This window comes from Phalacrocorax carbo, chromosome 4, assembly GCF_963921805.1.
Source record: "Phalacrocorax carbo chromosome 4, bPhaCar2.1, whole genome shotgun sequence".
NCBI classification, from domain to species: domain Eukaryota; kingdom Metazoa; phylum Chordata; class Aves; order Suliformes; family Phalacrocoracidae; genus Phalacrocorax; species Phalacrocorax carbo.
This window is the reverse complement of record NC_087516.1, coordinates 13,419,877-13,439,356: the sequence shown is the minus strand read 5'-3', so window position 1 is coordinate 13,439,356 and position 19,480 is coordinate 13,419,877. Positions and strand designations below refer to the sequence as shown.

Below are 19,480 nucleotides of genomic sequence, written 5' to 3'. Positions count from 1 at the left end.
TATCCATATATATATATCCATATCCACACATATCGGTATATGATTACTCTGATAAGTAGAAGCCACAGCCGTTCACATCAACTTTTTTTTTTTTTTGAGCATCAGTCAGGATCAGGCTGCTCTCGCAGTGTGTTTTGTATGGCTATAGAAATAGGGATGATCTAGAACACCGTGCAGTATCAGAATTGAAAAATGTACTGCGCCATTTATAATAAAAAAGTTGTTCTTGCTCTTTGTACTTTCCTATTTTAAACGTTTTCATTAACTAACGATATTATTACTATTACTACTACTACTGCTTGGTTATCCAGGTAAGATTTGATCAAACTTCTATAAGGTATTATGCTTTTCTCTTTAAGATTGTCAAACTATAAAATCCACCCCATAGGCACAGAGTTTACATGCCTTAGATTGTGAATTTCAAGAATACTTCTGTAGATGGTTTCGGTTTGGCTAAATGTCAGTAACGGTGTTCCTCAATTCTGTTTTTTCTTCCTTTTTCCTCTGAAACGCCCCCACAAACGCAATGTAAGAGTGTTATACAAATGCCAAGGGAGAGAATGGTGTAGGAGAATTTGCAGATGTAAAGGAAATATCCAATGATGATGAACATCTTTTAGATTTTAATATGGTAAGTGTGTCATTGGTCTGGGGGAAGAGTTTTTTTGTTTATTTTATAAGGGTGTGCCACCATGTCTTTCCTTTCATCACAGTTTTCAGTCTGGCCTCCAACAAAATTCCTGTTAAAACCTTCCGAAGCTTTTCTTTCCTTACTTTGTGTTTTAATCTCTTCTGTGTCATGAGCATTCTTCTGGGAACTCCTCAGTGCTGTACTTCAGGGAGTACAACCCTTCGTATCAAGGGCCGTGCGGCTAGTAGTTCAGCAAACTCTGTTTGCTTTGGGAACACATGGCTTTTGCTTGTTGGGTGTGTTAAACCTGAGTCTTTTTTTACTCAATGTCTAATTTCAGTAAGCGTAGAGTGGGCTGATGTGATGTGTGCTGTGAAGGCAAAAAGGACCCAGAACTAAAGGCGTAAATGGAATGTGTGCTGAATTCTGTCCTGCTTATGAACAAAGCTTGATTTTTTGCTGTAGGGGAAACCTTTATGTACATGTACACTTACCAAGATACCTTTAAACTTTTTAGTGATGATAGCACTTGTATTTACACTGTGACATGCTTGCTATAGCTTTAGTGATTCAGCTGAGAATATATTGGTTTTGCCTGAAGTTCAGTCAGATCTGTGCTGTGTTTTCTTGATATTTAATACTTACTACCAAATTTTGGAGATAACTGTTATGTGGAAATTGTAAGATGAAGGAATAGCAGAAAATACTAAAGGCCCCACCTTTTTTCCCTGCTGTTCTGCAGTCCTTTCTCCATAGTGGACTAAGTCGGGAAGTGTAGGATTTGCTCTGTAATCGTGACATCTCTCTTGAACAACTATGAAACGATATAACCTCCTGGCTCAGAAAAAAGCAAGCATGTTTTTTATTGTTCCCCATCAACACTGTCAGTTTAAATCCTTAGGTTTCTTCTGTTTATGAAGCAAGATGTGCGGATGATATAAATGCTGAGGCAAAACCAAATGGCTTCAGGAAGAAGATCTACTCCAGTGACAGCTCCAGCTCTGAAGACACAGCTTCGGAAGGTGGAAGTGAATGGGCTGATCCGTGTGAGGAGGAGCTTTTTTCTCGAACTCAACTCTAAAAACTGCAGAGTAGAACAGATGATTTAAAAGTAACATGAGATGGAAAACTATCCTTCTTGAGGGTCTGTAGCTCTAAAACAACAACTTGAGTTTCCTCTTCAGTTAATGGATTCAGATGTGTATTTATCTTTCTCTTCTTGCTTATTTTATAGATGAGGACACAGCTGTCCCGTTGAAGATTTTTTTTTCCCAAAAAAACTGTTAAATTCTTGGCTATTTGAACTAGACTAGATTGTGTTGTCAAATCAAGAATGGATGTGCATGTGCTTGTCTTAGTAGGACCACTGCTTTTTTGCATCTTAATTGCAGTTATTTTCATTCGTAACTGTAGCCCTACCACTATTACTATCTTCTTAGCATCGCAGTGTCTACAACTACTTCTGCTATTCAGAGACTTCAGCTTTCTGCACATTAGGCTTTGTTCTTTAAGAACTGGGAGATAAATACTTAACACTGTAATCTATCAGTGCCTTTCTGAATGCAGGAGAAAAGCATGAATGACTTGTCCAGTCTTCATTCGGTAAATCTCATAACTTTGAAGTAGGAACAACAGGGTTGTGCTTTAGAGACTTACAGAAACTGTGTTTTCTATCCTATGAATCCCCCTTCCCACAAACCAACACTGCGGATACCATGGTTTGTATTTTTGCTAACTGGAGAAGCCAAGGATTTTTTTTTTTGTAGGGATGGAGGCAATGTAGGGCTTTTTTTTCTCTTTTTTTTTTTTTTTTGTCCTTTTTAGCAACTTGCCAATGTGGGGCAGACGTTTAAAAAGTAACACCAAAAATGATAAACCACTGGGGTGACGTGTGGATTGTTGTGAATTTTGTAACAAGTAATGAGAGTGTTGTCTTGTTGCAGATGATGGCATTCATGTAACCTGCAAAAGCATCTGGTACTGAACTTGATCCTGAATGACTGAAACTATCTAAAATTCTCAGAGTGTTCAATGTTTTAAACGCAAAGGGTCGGTGCTTCACTTGAAAGAAATCCTGTGGCTGCTGCAGTTAGCTGCTGTTGTGGCTGTAACTTAGTAAATCTCGTAGTTCATTTCGTGTTTCTGAGAGAATGTGTGGGGCAAGTTCTGTGTGTGGTGGGTGGGGGTAGGGGAAGCGATGACTTATACATGTGTGATTGCAGTAGTGATTGTTGCTTTATGTGACTTGCTTTTAATTTTATTTTGTTAACTTAGAAGTCAATACATTGTCAAGTTGCATCTGTACAAGACTATCAACTCCTTGTGCTTTTAACACATTATGCAAGGTGTATAAGCCAGGAGGAGCAATATTTGCAAAACTGAACATTCTAAGTTTTTACCGACTCATAGTTTAAAAAACAACAACAACTAACTAGTCTATACGATAGCAGCATGTCTATAACATCAGGAAGTGCAGAAAGTCTAATACTGACTTGAAAAGCTTAACCATTAATTTTGACAGGCAATAAACCTCATGAGAACTATAGCTGTTTGGAATGTGAGCTGAACTGCCTTTGAAATATGTTCTGTGCTAGAAAGGGTTTCTCAGTAACTGGGTTTTGTTGCCTTTATTCAATTGATAACGTAAGAACTGAAATATGTGGCTGGGAAACCGTGCCATTCATTGCACAACACTTTTATTGAGATCCTTACTTAAAATTGGCTTGGTTTGTCCTTACCCAGGGAGTTTTTGGACCTCCTCTTAGGCTATATTTTAGGGTTTGTATTCTACAACAAATCTTTTGACACTTTACAGTTTCTTTTCTTAATTTATTTGCAGACTTTGGATAGATTTTTATATATTTTACTTTCTTCTGGAGCTTCCTTGAGAGGTTGTTTAGCACCTGCACTGAGAACTAGTTAACTGTAACATGAAAGTAAAAAAGAACTTTACACACAAATTCTTCAAATCACTACAGTGAAGAATGGAATAGAGCTTCATTTGAGATCAAGGAATGACCAAATGGACATATTTCAAACACAAACTTCAGCTCAGTTAATTTTGGCTAGAGCTGCTTCTTTGGTAAGAAAGGGCTCAAAACCAACAAAGGTGTTGCTTATAGTTACATTGTGGCATGTAATAATTCCAGCACCTTTGGGGAAAATAAAATCATATATTGAGCTTGGGCAATAACAAATTGTCTTTACTTGTTTTCATAGTTTAATGGCTAAAGCTCTAAAGCTTTCAGTGAGAGTTGAAGTGTGGTTTTTAGTTTTTCTGTATGGATAGAAACACACACAACAACAGTAACGACAACAAAAGCATTAAAGGTTGGCATACGCTGAACCGCACTGTGGTATGAAGCGCATTGCATATCCATAGCACTGAAGTATCAGTTTTCCATTCCTGGGCTGAAATTTGTTTCTACTTTTTGCTTCAAGTGGTTGTATTGTTCTGATTTCACGTACACCAGAGTAACTGATTTTGTTTTCTTGTGGAGTTACTTAACACCGAATAAAAATATAAAAGGACAATTGGATGGCGTGTGTGTCTGTGTTCATTTTCTTTGGCTAACGTATATAACTTAGATACAACAGGGCAGTTAAGAATTAAACATTCTGGAAAGAGAGCATGAGGTATAGAATAGAATCATAGAATCAAAAAGGTTGGAAATGCCTCTAAGATCATCAAGTCCAACTGTCAACCCAACACTACCATGCCCACTAAACCATGCCCTGAAGTGCCATGACTACATGTTTTTTTGAACACCTCCAGGGATGTTGACTCCACCACCTCTCTGGGCAGCCTGTTCCAGTGCCTGACCACTCTTTCAGTGAAGGCATTTTTCCTAAGTAAAAAATTTTTCCTAAAATCTAGTATCTAGTACCAGAGTCCTTTCAGTTGCTATAATTTTTTAATCTATTATTTATTCTTTTTCAATACAATGCAGGAAAATTAAATACACTGCATGTGTTTTTTTAAAAAAAAAAAAAGACAAGCAAAAGAAGCTTAGTCCCCACTTTAATTATTTCTGTAGAAAATGTCATAACCTCATTCAAAAAATGCATTTTTAATGGCAACACCATGTTTAGAGAACATGACACCTCTTTCAAAAAAAACCTCAAAACAAACAAAAAAAAGCAAACCCAGACCCTCTCTCACATATCAGTAAAAGAATTTTTATATAGTATGGGATCTAAAACAGCAGACTTCATTTCTGCTTTCAACTTGTGCTCAGCTGTCAAGATAGTATCTCACTTCTGCTTTTAGAAAAACTGCAGCTGACAAGAAAATGAATATGCCCAACCCCATGGCCAGACCTCCTCTTATAAAATGGAAAAAGAACAGACCCTGTTTTGAACAGCTTGTGTGCAGCTTGGTGGAGACGCGTGCATTAATTATGTTGCTGTAAGTTTACAGCCACAATGACTTGGGATTCCGCGTAGAACAACTGCAGCTCCACTGAGTTAGGAGTGCAGTGAAAACAACACATAAATACACACTTGGGAAATAATGGAAAGTAGTTGCTCAGTAAGGTCCGTGGGTGAATGCTTCTGTTCATTAGTATCTAGCATGCTTTCAACTTCATAGTTAAAACTTTCAAAGGCATAAATTATTTTTAATTATTTCTTAAATATAGCAGGAGTGTCTTCTCACTGTGTTTATAGAAGAAGCTTGATAGAGGAATTAAACTTTCAGTTGTTGTGTCTGAGTTACTAACTCCATAGATCCTAAAGGATTAGCTTCCAATGTCAGCAATGCTTCTGTCATGCAAACCCCACTGTATAGCCCTTGGCAGCAATTGCATCTGGCATCGGTGGGGCAGGCTTTAAATGCATGTCAAACTGTGCTGTCCGTACTGCGGCTCCTGGAAAGCCAGTCTTCCCAGGATGCCTTGACAGTAACTCATTCTTTTCCTGCTGGGACCAGCGTATTTAAGTATTATCCCCACTGAATTTGTCATCTACCTTTCACAAACAGCATCTCACGTTACTTTCTTTTATGACCTGTGAAACTAGAGGCAACCAAGGTTCCAGAGGTTTGGGACAAATTAAACTTAACTGACACATTTTAGCTTCCTACAGTAGGATCCCTTTTCCATTGTTCAAGCTGCTTTTAAAATGTATTATAATGTGCAAGTACTTAGAGATTTTAGGAGCTACCTGTGCTGCAATATGATGATAATGGGATTAAAAGGAACGACAGAGTTGTAACAGTGAGTCAGCGAGCTGCCGAGGAAGAGTGACTGGGTGGCAAAACATTGATTGTTGTGGTTAGCTTCACCTATAAAGATTGCACCGAGGACAGACTGAGATGAGAGACTTTCACATACGCTGCCCTCTCTACCTGACAGCCTTCCTCTAGGGCAAGCGCTACTGAAGAACTGATCCTGTTCCTGCGATGTATTTGCTACTCTAGAACCCGCTTAACCCAAGAACGTGAGGAGGTGCAAAGGCAGCAGTAAGTCTCCATTTCCCTGTCACTACAAGGAAGGGTCACCTTTATTAACAGCAGTAACAGCTATATAATATTGCTACAATTGCTTCTCACATAAAGATTTTAGAAATTGTTAATGAGAAGGCTTAACTACCCATCATTTCTGTGTAGACCTTATTTTGCTCACTACGAGGAAACACACGGTGTGATATAGCAACCTCCCTTGTGTCACTGAATTGAGCAGTCTCAAATTCTTGAATTTCCTCTAAAATCAATCTAAACAGTCAAGCCTGTTAAAAAGTAGAGATGAGTATATTTTCATATTCATCTCAGTGCTTTTCTTGTTCATAGCCACAGAAATGCCTGAGCACATGGCACTACAGCAGCAAAACTGACAGCAAATACATAAGCGCTAGAGCCGACTGCCTAAAAACCGGGGTGCCACGTCCTCCTTTAGAGATTTTTAGGAACAATTAGACACGTGTCAGAAATGCCGTAGGTATGTACACAAACATCCTGCCTCGGGGAAAAAACAAGGAACTAATTTCCAGATTTGTCTGAACTGGGTTTTCCATACAAGAAGAGCTTATATCCAGAAGGGCTATGAAATTGATTCATAGTTTAAAGTGAAGCAAGAACCATTAGATTGCCTGTGGGACACTAAAGCTTGTGCCATTTTTTCCTTTACTGATCCCAAACTTGTGTTTGAAAGAAGTGCAGCCTGTGTGTGGTTTAAGCCCATGGTCCAAAGGATAGTTTGCCTCCTTGCTCCCTCCCTGCTGTGGTAGGCCACCCGGATCCCTTCTGGATACAGGACAGAAATCAGTATTGAATGTTTATTTTTTGCACGGCTACTTTATTCAAGCAGTAATGAATGTTAAGGACTGTTAGCATGCTTTTTGTTCGTAACACCCTTTTAGCAGGATTATTCCCTTCTCTTTTTTTTTTTTTACATTTTATATTTTCTAATATTTGTATTGATGATTGTCTTCACTTTGAGATGGGGTTTTAGTCCAGTCTTTTGAGTCCAAAACCCTCATCTATTTGACAACAAAGTCTTCTTCAGGAAGTCTCAGTTGTCATTCATGCTTTTTAAATATTTTCCCTCCATTATTCGTACAACTTTACTCAATACAAAAATACTGTTCTTTGAAGCGCTGCAGACCTATACAGATGTATTAGTTGGATCTGTTTTCTGCCCAAATTGAATGTTACTTGGTTTCATTCATCATTACTAGGTCTAGACAAAAACTAATTTTTAGTCCAGTACTTCTATTTTTTTTTTCCTAGCGAGTTCCAGTAGGAAGTTACCACATGTTGGGTGCAATGCCTTTTGTGTTACAGAATTAATCCGTTTGCTTTGGAAATGTAATTTAAATTTGCTTGCTTAAGAGAATAAATCTGCTATAGCATCCCAACTTTTCATTATGCAGTGGTGCATAATAAAAACCTTGTTTCCTTCTCTGGTATGATTTAGTGATGAGTTATGATCCGTAACAAAAGTACTATAGACGCTTTGTTAGCAATTATTTATGGGCACTTAAGATTCTGAGATATTAATACAAGTAGCAATATTTTTAGCTTGTACAGTCTTATTCCTTCACACCTTAGTACTCGTTTTGTCCTTCCTGAATAGCTTGTAGGCAGTGATAGAAACATTCCAGTCAAATGCATCATGTTACAGTAATACCAATTCAAACGTGCTTGGAAAGTCTCGCCCTATCTTCCCCTGCCTCTCCCACTCTTCATTTTCTTGCTGTCTCATGGAGGGAAGCTTTAAACCATGTAAGTCTGTTCTTACCCAGTGGTAACGGAAAGGTTAACAGTAATGATAGTTACAGACCTGGCTTCACTTTCCTCATCCTTTATCAGGTTTAAGTTCCTACAGAAGGAGGCAGCCTTTTGGGACAATGAAAAGGCACGTTCTCCAGCTGTTCCTGATTCATCCCAAACCCATTAAAATGGTTTGGTGCACAGACGTTCCACTGCTAGTCGGAATGCCCGTGCAGATGGTGGCTGTGCTGGAAGTGGGCTGCTATCAAACACAGATGTGCAAATCACAGGCAAATAATACTTTTGTGAGCACAAAATTAATTTGTGAATTGGAAGAACGTAGTATTCTCCATTTGATACTGATATTTTTGATCAAATCATCATCTTGCTCATTGCTACAAGTCAGCAGAAACCTGAATTTAATCTTTGTTCCCTTTTCCTGTGCCATAAAACATGCATTAGTTACTTTACCATACATACAAGTAATTCTGTAAACCAGAGTGGAAGAAGATGCATGTCTCATCTCTGTTCTAAAACTTACCTTCAAGAGAGAACTTTCCTGTCTCTGGCATGGATGGTAACAGAGATTATCTATCACTTGCTACGCTTAGCACACTTGCACTCTTGCTTGTGTGAGCTAAAACTACCTAAAATGACAGTAATGGAAATGGAGGAAGGAGCCGTTGATCGGCTCGTATTCAGTGATGTGCAACCATTGTATCTACACAATATGCAAATATTTGGTTAACTAGAGAAAAAACACTACATTGAAATGACTTCTAGTTTGTGACAGAATTACTGACCTCAAGGTGGATAGGGAGCTGCACAGCCAATTCAAGTGAAGCTCAGTTTGGCTGTCTCTGAAAGCTGCTTGCATCATACTTGGCTTCTGATGAATGAAAATTCAATCTAGATGTTCCCATCTAGTTAATAAAAAAAATTAAAGTTGTATCCATTGCAAAATTGCTGAAGCTTCAAAACAGAACTGAAAGCCTCAGCAGAGAATGATTTCCCACATCTACAGGGATAAGAGGCGTGAGGGAAGCCTGCGTTTTGGCTCCTTAACTCTACCTTGTTCTAAAGGAACAAAGGAAAGACTCTTACTTTTTCAACATGTAGTAGATTTTGGAGAAATCAGTGAGACAGATCAGAGCATGAATGCTTCAAGCTCTTTTGCAGAGTAACCATAAAACTAGCGTATTGAATTCTGCTGGCACAAATATGACTTTGTATGGGAGGTCTTTCGAAATGAATGTTTTAAAAAATTAAATTCTCTAGCACCAATCTACTATTAGACCACATCAGTGTTTTTTGCCCACTAGGTGAACATCGGTTGCCAATTTGAGGCTGCTCTACGTTGTGCTTCCATTTCTACACAACAGCCACAGGCAAGGGACTCTTGAACAAAACATCAGGATTTTGTCCCAAGAATTTTTACAAAATTAAGTATTTTACAGGTTTACCCAGCTCTGAATCAATGGCAGAGCACTGCAGATAACCACGTGGAGTAAGTGCCACAACTAACTTCTTATCGTGCTTTTGAGGATTTATACTTCCGGTACCTGGTAGTACCTGTTTTGTTTCCTTTTAATAATTAGGACATGCCACGCTTCCATAAGAGCTGATGGTGTGACACTGTGTTTAGTCCCATAATATCAGCCCTTCAGCTTTTACCAATACAGAGGAACAATAATACACAACACCTCCAGACAGAAACTACATTATCTTGGATGGAGGTGGCTTCAGCTGAACTGGTGCTAACTGCTAATGCAAAGTCAACTTTTGCCAATAGCTCACAGCAACCAGAAATGCTATTTACTCTTTTCCACAAGTTATACATTAATTCACATGCAATAAAGTAATTTTTTAGATATATATTGACTAGGCTGTGGTTTTCCATGAATATTTTGAGGCTGACGCAGGTGTTTTTACACTGCCTAGCACACTGGGACCTTGGCTGTTCTGTTTTTCTTCAGTGTGAAGAACAGCAAGAATTTTAAGTATGTATCAAAAAACCTACCAGCTGAATAGGAAGAGTCATCTGTGGGTTGGAAATGGAAAATATCCACTAGAATAAATCACTTAGAATGGGATCTCAAAGGTATCATGATTATTAGGCAAAATGCTGTCCTTAAATAAGTGCTGACTCAAGAAGTGCTTAAGCACCTAAATCCTTGTGCGACTTGAAACTTTTAAGTGTACTCTGTGCTCTGCTACTGCTGAAAGATTTCCTGCAGCAGATTTTTCTAATAGTTTCTTCAGCCAAAATAATATTAGGAAGATGGAAGTATCATTATTTCCTTTGGCAACACTCTGCAGACTTACAGTTCATGACTGTGTAGTTCCATTCTGTTACTTACCCGAGGAACCTGACAACTTCGACCCAAGATTGATTACACCACGATGACAATACACTCCTCTGGTTGTTCCAGCAGAAGAACAGTTTCCCACTCTCAAAACCAGAGTGAAAACCTTAATACTGAAAAACGAGTGAGTGATATCATATGCTCCAAAATAGTATGTCTCTTGCATATAAACAAGTTTATAGTGCTTCAAAGCTGTTTTGCTTTAATTTACCTTCTTTTAATAGTAATATGCAAGCTGTCTTGCAGAGGAAGCAGTGACTTTCAAAGAAAGATATGGAGAAATTTGTGCCAGTCTTAATTATATTGATACCCATCTTAGAAATCCAGTGGAATAAGCACTGAAATTTACCAGTCTCTGTCCCAGTCACAGAAAGCATCTGCAGAGGTGCGTTTTTGGTTGATGGTAGGTTTTCAGTGCCTACTTATCTTGAAAATTACCTCATTCTCACCTTGATAGCATGGAACTGGTGTCAATGGTGGTAAGTACTTCTGTACAAGTTTACCTCAGCCTCTCACAATTTGTTCAGGTGAAACTTGCCCGCATCGAAGCTTGAACAATCATGGATTTGCTCTTCCTGATATTGAACAAATTACACCAATGCAAGTTCAGGTATTTCTGCATTTGGTACGATCCCAGCTTCAGGTGTGAAGTGATAAGAGGCTGGTACTTGCATCCTCAGCTAAGATGGGGGACAACTTTTTTACCACTATTCTAGAGACATGATCACTGAGTCTATGTGCAAAACGCACAAGGCCTTTGCAGAAAAGAGCAACGAGTTTCCAAGATGATTAGGAAACATGAGAACTCTGCTGCTGCAAGGTGCTGATTGCTCCTAACTCCCTTGACTTCAGTGTGGGGGTGGAGAGAAGAAGGGGTGCGCGGGACAGGTCGACTACGCAAAAGGGAGCAGCTTGAGATGGAAGGTAAAGACACGAGAACTGAAATATAAATCAAACAGATTAGAACAACAATCACTATCCTAGAGTCTCCACTTCTGGCGTTACAGGTCAGTTCCACAGTGCTATGGATGCACCTTCACTTGATGTCCCACAACTTTCACAGTCCAAACTTGCAGAAACCACCAAATTTTGTTTTAAACGCCACCAGACACAAACCGGGAGTCCCACCGCAGTCTCCCCGGAGGCCGGCCCGGCAGAGCTCGGCCCGCCACGCTGCCGCTGGCGGGACCGCAGGGCGGGCTGCGACCACCGGTACCGAAAGCGCGACTCCCCGCAGGCGCGGGGCGCAGAGCTCCCCCGAGCGGCCGCCCTCAGCTGAAGCCCACCGTTCCCCAGCCACCGCCGCGCCCCCGGATCACCCCGCCGCGGTGGAGCCAGCCGCGGACTGCCCTCCCCCAGCACGGCCGCGCCGAGACGATTCAAAATGGCGGCGAGGGCGCAGCCCCGGCAGCCGCCTCCCCGCCCCCCGCCGCGCAGGCGTTTCCTTCCCCGGCGGGCGGCGCTTCTCGCCTCCGCCGCGCCGGGGGGGGGGGGGAGGGGGGGGGAAACGGGAGCGGCGGCGGGGTGGGACGCGGCCGAGCCGCGGGTGACCGGAGCGTCCCGGGAGGAGCCCGGCACCTGCCCCGCCGGCAGAGCCCGCCGCCGCGCCGGCAGCCAGGTGTGCGCCGCACCGCGCTACGCCGTGCCCGCCGCGGGGGCGGGCGCCATGGGAGGCCCTGCGCCGCGGAGAGAGGGCGCCCGGCGGGCGGGGGCCGCACCGCCTCACCCCCGCTGAACACGCCGCTCCTCCGCGGGGGCCGGAGAGCGACATGGACCGCCCGCCGCAGCCGCCAGCCGCCTCTTAGTCCCGCAGCGGCGGCTGTGGGACGGGTTGGGCATGGCCCAGCACGAGGAGAGAGATGGAGGGCAGCGCTACCCCGGTGAGGCGTCAAAGTTTCCGCGTGGCTCTTCCTCCTCGGGCGGCGGCTTGCCGTCCTGCCGGGGCCCGGCGCGCCCGGGGCTGGGGGCTTGGGTGGCACCCGGCGGGGCGAGGGGCAGAGCCCGGCGGGGCGGGCGGGACGCAAGCGGGCCGGCTGGGGAGGGTCGGGCCGGGCCGGTGCCGCCGCCGCCACCTGCGCGCCGCGGAGGCGGGATCAGCCCCCGGCGGTGCGGGGCACGGTGGCCGGTGGCTCGCCTTGCCCGACCGTGGCCACCTTAAAAAGTTAAGAGGAGCAGCTCGGCGCCGCCGGAGTGTTCACCGAGGGGTGTACAGACCGCAGAGGAGGGTGAGCGTTGCTTCCCCAAGGCTTTGGGGAAAGGCACTGGTTGTGGTGTTTTGTTTAGGGGTTTTATTTTTAATGAAGGCCAGCAGCGAGGAAGCCTTCGCAGTGTCGGGCCAGCCTCAGAGCTCGTGAAAAGGAAGAAACTTTCATCTCTCTCGCTGCCTCTCCTTCTTGTCGAAGTCTCCCAGGCAGCTCCCAAAGACCAAGCAAAACTACGGCTAACCTTAGCTGGAGCTCTCACGACGCTGCTGCTAATTTAACGTGGCCTCAGGTTTTTTCAGTAATATTAGCGTGGGGAGGAAAAAAAGCCCTCTAAACTGCATCTGGAGCAGAGGCTTTAAAAGAACACTGTGACTCATTTATATTGCTTGCCTGACATAGCAAAAAAAGTGTAAAAATGGTTTACTTACAGTCGCTCTCCAAGCACTCTGCTCAGAAGCCAGATTTGTAAAGCGCACCCTTTGTGAAGGACGCTGCCTGGGAGTTAGATAAAAGACTTCTTAATAAAAATAAGAAACAAGTTGGGATTTTTCTTTCTGCCATTAAACTTCAGGCAGTGCTTACATATGTAGCTTTTATCACTGTATCTCATGCGTTGTCGAAAGCGAGACTGTTTTTTAGCGTCAGGAATTCTTCGCTGGTGGCAGTGCTGTGGCTGTAAGATGCGAACATAATCGGAACCAAGAAATGTTTAAGAAAAAAACCCTTGGGTTTGATGCTTTTGTGCACTGAAGTCACCTGCAGTTGCACTTGATAGCAGCAATGTGTTTCTTGGTACATTCAATAAAAATATTGTCAAATGCATGGAGAGTATAAACCCTTAATTTTTTCCTTTAAGAAGAAAAAAAAACCAGTTGCAACTTTGTAACTGAGGAAATTCCTTGCTCTTAAGAACTTAAAAAAAATTTGTTTGCAGAGAGAACTGTTGAAGAGATAAGGTATGTGATAAAATTTGAGATGTTAACTCCTTTGAGAAAGGAGCAGTGTATGTATGCCATTCCTCATTCCTGTGAGGCAAGAAAACACAAAGCCTGTTTGGTAGACAGCTGTCTTATCCTTCCTTATAAACAAGTTTTTTGCCTAAATTGCATTGCAAGTCATAGCAAACTTGGAAGAATGGGGCTTGAGCTGGCATCTTTCTAATCTTTGTTTTACTGTGCTGGTTTGGTGTTGCTGTTAACTTTTTTTTTTAAATTTTACATTAAAATGGGTTAAAAAGCCATTTTATTCTAGATCTCAGAAATTATAATTAAGTATGACTTGTTTCCCTCTGTGTGGCGAAGTGATGTGCAAAGTCAAGATCTGTTTAAAAGCCTCTGGTTATTGTCAGAACATGCCTTCTTGCATGCCGTGATCAGAATCTGGGGAGCGTGAGGCCGTACAGCAGCCGCACTGGGACGGACCAAAACGCCACCTGTCAGAAGAATTGACCTGGGAGAGGGCCTAAAAGCAGGGCTAATGTATGTTGATATTTCCATGAAATTCTGACACTTGCAATTCAGAGGCTTCCTGAGTTTTCTTGTGTTTATGAATCCCCAGTGATTTTTTTCCTTCCCGAGCTTACATGTAAACTTCTAGCATCAACAGTGTACTACGGCAAGGAGTTACGCAGTTCAACTACCCTTGGCATGAATAGCTACCTCCTGATGTTAATTTTGAACCTGGCTACTAAACTATCTTTATCTGGTGCCCCTTAGAGCTTATGTTGGAAGAGTTAATGAGTAAATAATATGTACCTATGCTCTCAATCCCACTTGTGACCTCTGCTGTAGTTTCCTATCTCCCTTCTGGGATTTTCACGCTTATGAGATCATGGTTCTTGTAAGACATAGGATGTTAAGACTTTACAAAAATCAGTTTTATTTAGATGATAATATATTTTTAAGTAAACCATGGGGATTATGAATGTTGTGCAGAGAAAATTGCTTATTCTTCCTCAATAGTTTATTATACTAGGAATACTTTAATAACGCTATATTTATTAGGATAATGTTACAATAATGTTATGTTAATAAATTATTTGTGACAAGAATTTAGGATTGGAGCACATGACACTTAGAATGTTTGACATCAGTTGTCAGATTTTGCACTTACCAGTGAGGAGCTGAAATAAGGAGTATAAAGATCACTATAACCTTAAAAATAATTCTATAAGAACCTAATGCAAAATGAATCAAGGAGTTCTCATGTATGTTTTTGACAGCTGATTACATCTTAAGTTTTCATTTAAAGCCCTTGATGGGTATACTTCAAAGCTTCCCACGGTTTTGCTGAACTGTGTAAAACCCTTGTAGCTTGTTATTGCATAATTTGCTCCAGCAAGCTATAGCTGTTACATACTTCTGCATTTGCTAGTTGTCCGTTAAAGGATCTCTTCCTGTTAAATCTCTTGCTTAAAAAAAATACCAAGTTAAAATAGCTTCAGTACTGCACGTGGATATTTATTTTCACTTCTCTTTGAACTCTCTTGTTCACAGAATTGTTTGGCCACTTGAGCTGCTGCATTTACTGGCTCTTCCAAGGCCACTTGAATGCTTACCATTTGTAAGCTGAGTCAAGAAGAGCCATGCAATTACACTGAGGCCTGGCTCTTGCTTGGGGGAGCAGAAGGGAAGGCAGTCACTGAAGGACTTTGTTATGGGAACATGCTTGTGCTGTTTACCCAAACAACAGCAAAGTCATTCCTGGCTGATTACATTTCTGAACCTTGTTTTCTGGACTCCATTGTCTGGATGCATTAATAAGTATGAATTGTGCTATAACAAACAAATGCACCCTTGCTTATATAGTTCCATAGCGTGTGTGTATATGCTGTAGAGTAACGTTGGGGCTGGGTGGGCTGGTGTTTTAAAGAGCAATATAATGTGTATGAAGGGGTGGGTGAGCATGGGGAGGAGATGAGAGTCAGACTTACATTAGAAAAATAAGTGAATCCGAGCAAGAAGGTGTGAAAGCAGGAGATCCAAGTATGCGCAACAGTGATCTATCTCATATTACATCCACTGCTCCATGTTATGTCATGTTTGTACACTTCGACTATCACAGATGACTTCATGAAGTAGAATAGTTTGTTGCCTGTATTCAAGGATTGTTGTTTAGGGTTTTTTGTTTGGTTGTTTTTTTGCTGGCCCTTGCAATTTTAATTTGCTAACAGAGGTGTTCGTAATGCGTGCTGTTTGTATGCTGGCTATCTCACAGACATCAGTTCTTTAAATTGCAGGGGATGTAAACTTTTCAAACCATAGTAATGTGAAAAAAGAAAAGTTGCTATAGCAACTCTATAAGAAAACTGTACATCTTCACAAGCTTTTTAGTCAAAACAATAAATTTGAAACCCTGCATATCCAAAGGATTAGGCAATTGATGCATTGATTGATTTGGATGGGTAGCACATAGCTGGCCATTAAAAAGTTACGAAAAGGTCTAAAAGATGAAATATCTAGGGTTGTTTCTACTTGACTTTTCCATACACTTAGGAGTGGACTGAACTGGAGCGTCAGATCAGCTAGTGAATAGCATTTGTGGAGTAGGCTAAAGAGTTTGTATAGCATACAAAGTACGTTTGGATTCATGAACTTTTTGTGCATCTGAAAGCTTGTGGAAAAAATCATTACGGTTTGGACCAGTGGAATATGTTTGAAATGTGTTTTTGGTCACTTACTGCCTGTCAGTATCACTAAGCAGAAGTGTATTGATGGGTCAGGACTAAGAACAGACAGTGTGTCAAACCCTGGTGTTTGGCAGGGCTTAGGTGCCATTAGCCAGTGGTTTGGAACTGCTGTGAGGAACCAGTTTTCCCAAATGAGATGTCGGATTTAAGTTTTGGCTTGTTTTTGGGGGTGGGGAATGTTGTTTGTTTTTTAAAAGTAGAATGCGGGGAGGACCTCCTAGAGGGCAACTGGCACCTTTAATTAAGTTGCTATTATTGAGAGAGAATAGGAGGCCAGAAGTAGGAGACCAGGCTTCAGGAACTGGAGAGAAATCCATCTAGAAAGCAAGCTGTTTGCAAGATGGGAGGACTATTCTCCACTCCTTCACACTTAGCGCAGAGTATCTCAGAGTGAAGAAACTAAAGCAATATGTGCATATTTTTTCTGCCAACTGCTGCAGAGTAATTACATTGCAAACTTCAGTAGAGCTGTAAATAATTTAACTAATAACTTCATATAGAAAGAGAAGATGTATGTAATGTCACAATAATAATTGTGTAGTTTTAAAGGGTCAGTAGCAGTTCTGGAAGCCAGGGCAGCAGTCCTGAGGGTGTTGCAGGTTTATGAAAGGCTGCAGTCGCCCACAAGGACAGTGCACCTAACCTGCAGCTTGTACTTCACTGCCCTCATTTTGAGGGTTGCTGGTGTTTAGACTGGAAGTGGGACACTGACTGGATTAACTGCCCTGCTGGCAGCCCCTGAGGAGACAGTGTGAATATATGTATTTTGCAAATATGAAGGATAGCGATCCCTGAGTGCAGTAAATACAGTATATTTGCAAGTGTCAGTTTTACTGTGCATGCACTGATGAAGTGCATAATGTGTATTGTCAAAACATTGACTGCATGGATAGCTTCATAGCTATTCAGATTTTGCATCTCTTGCTTAATGCAAAACTGATATATTATGCATTCTATTTTACTGACAAATTGATTATCAGTTTTATGTTTTCCAGAAGAATGCTAAGAAATTCTATCCAAACGAACGCTTCAGAATTTTGGTCTAAGTGTATGGAACCAAGTTTTGTAGCCCCCTGACATCAGAAAATATGTGTTTATGTTTATATAAAAATAAATTTCAAATACTTGTACTAATATTGACATGGAACATTAAAGTACTGCCCTTTTTATAGTATGTAATTTCACTCACAGGAGAGGCATACAAAGCAAACACTGGCATAAAAACTGCTTATGAAAAGCTTTTCATGCTTGACACTTTCTAGAAGCCTAATTTAAGTTGCTGTTGTCCTGCCTGTTTAAGCAGGGGGAAGGGATAGTAAACTAATAACTTTTAATTAAAAGCCTAGATTATGACAGGACTGAGTATATTGAAAAAAACCCAACAAACAGCCGACAACAAAGCACAACCTTCCTGCAAACTCATAATCTTGTCTTTTCTTTTTAAGCAGTTCCCAGTTGGGCCAAGACAACTGATATGAATTTACCCAACTCCTTAAATGGTTTGAGCTTCATGGGAATTCTGGATGCAAGAGTGGGCAGCAGTATCCAGGGCCTTCAAAACTTGAACTCCGGGACCCCGAGATCTCTCTCGTTGCCTGAGTATGGGCCTGGCCAGCTGTCCAGTGCTTTAGAAGATTGCCATAGCCTTAAATCAGTGGATTCTGGTATTCCAACTCTAGAAATAGGAAATCCAGAGCCTGTTCACTGCAGTGTGTTAAATGTGAAGAGAAAGCAGTCAGAACCTGAGATTGTGCCTGACAGGACTTTTCAGAGTGCATGCACACTGCCATCTTACGTGCCTCCACATTCTCTGACTTCTGAACATGACCACGCTGTGCGAAAATCCTCTACGTTCCCAAGAACTGGGTATGACACTGTCAAACTTTACAGTCCAACTTCAAAAACTCTAAATCGAAGTGATGATATCTCTGTCTGCAGCGTTTCTAGTCTTAGCACAGAACTGTCAACAACTTTATCAGTTAGCAATGAAGACATTTTGGACTTTGTGGTCACAAGCAGTTCAAGTGCAATTGTGAATCTGGAGACTGACGAGGCGCACTTCTCAGATGTTACTCTGAATTCCACTAGAGAGACCAATGATCAGAGCCAGCAGGAGGGTTGTCAAGAGACAGACGTGGACAGTAAACGAAAAATATTGGGACCTTTTACGAACTTCTTTGGCAGGTAATGTTTTAACAGAGAGATTAACCAAGATCATGGGAGAAAGGTCTTGTGTGATATTTTACTTCAAAAGAGGTTATAGCTTGCCATTTTATTTTAAATTGGTATTAACAACATACTACTTCTGTGCTAAAGAAAGTTGGCAAATATTGCTGGGGACTAAGGCTATGAACCCTGCTTTGTATTATCTTTATGGTGTATGGAAGCATCTTAAATCTACTTAAAAGATTCCGTCTGAATTACAGTAGAAGGAGTTCAGAACAAGGTTTTTTTTTTCTCTGAACAAGGGTTTTCTTCCTGGCTTCTCCAGTGATGCCTTTTGTGATTTTGGCCAAGGTCCTTAATCTCATGTCCCATAAATAGGTCAATATAGGTAGGATCCATACCAGCACTGAAGAGCTTTGACATCTAAGGATTAATGAGTGGTCAAGTAGTGATGGAGTATTTTATTGATCAATGGAAGCGTATGAAGCTTAAAATACAAATACTTGCCAAACACTTGCGTGACTGCTGTGATTTTTCCAAATCTCAGTTATAGTTTTGTTAATACCTGTTTTCATTCATTTTTGTATGGAATGAGAACATCTGACATTTTGTCACTCAGTTGTTGAAATGAAAGCATTGGCTACTCAAAGCAGTTACATGACATCTTCCAAATGTGGCCCTTAAATGAACAGTAAGGTATTCTAAATGCAGATACCCAGTGAAAATGGTCAGTGAGGAAAAGGATTCATCTAGTTTTTGGGGTTTAGGTTGTCTGTTGGTGGTTTTTTTGTTTTTATTTAAGGCCTTCATAGTGTTTCTTATTTTTAGGATATAATGTCTGAAGTATGATACATTTTGAAGAAAGGGTTCTAGAAATAAACTTGAGACATTGAGCAGAGTTGGTTGTATCTAGCCTGTTTTGAACATGTGATTGCTTCAGCTAATCTTTTTCCTCATATAAACCTTTCTTTTTGCATGAGATGAATAGGCTGATATGAGTAGGCTGATACAATACTTAGATAATTGGCAAACATCATTCTTTGAAAGGCGCTTTTATTTGCAAAGCTTAAGAGAAGTAGTTTCCTTAGGTCTATTAAACTGGCTGAAGCCTTAATTGATTTTTATTCTGAGGTCGAAGTTAGAGTAGCGTGCTGTGCAGCAGAACTCCAGTCATCAGTCATGTTTGAGGTGCTGAAGCTTTTGTGGACCTCTGTT

General features: G+C 41.3%; 2 protein-coding genes across 7 annotated transcripts in view; both read left to right on the top strand.

Moving 5' to 3' along the window:
* Positions 1–4,170, top strand: part of KIAA0232 (KIAA0232 ortholog) — a 72,396-nt gene extending 68,226 nt beyond the window's left edge. For 3 of the 4 annotated variants that reach the window (XM_064449082.1, XM_064449083.1, XM_064449085.1), the window contains exons 8-10: positions 534–631; positions 1,533–1,677; positions 2,575–4,170. In XM_064449082.1, the coding sequence (XP_064305152.1) occupies positions 534–631; positions 1,533–1,677; positions 2,575–2,615 (284 nt within the window). In that variant the 3' untranslated portion in view covers positions 2,616–4,170. Of the gene's footprint in view, positions 1–533; positions 632–1,532 lie in introns of all 4 variants that reach the window. The other variant, XM_064449084.1, reaches the window with a different exon arrangement.
* A 7,519-nt stretch (positions 4,171–11,689) lies between these two features.
* Positions 11,690–19,480, top strand: part of TBC1D14 (TBC1 domain family member 14) — a 73,394-nt gene continuing 65,603 nt past the window's right edge. The window contains exons 1-2 of one of the 3 annotated variants that reach the window (XM_064449087.1): positions 11,690–12,087; positions 17,548–18,283. In XM_064449087.1, the coding sequence (XP_064305157.1) occupies positions 12,045–12,087; positions 17,548–18,283 (779 nt within the window). In that variant the 5' untranslated portion in view covers positions 11,690–12,044. Of the gene's footprint in view, positions 12,088–13,760; positions 13,890–17,544; positions 18,284–19,480 lie in introns of those variants that run through there. The other 2 variants (XM_064449086.1, XM_064449088.1) reach the window with 2 other exon arrangements.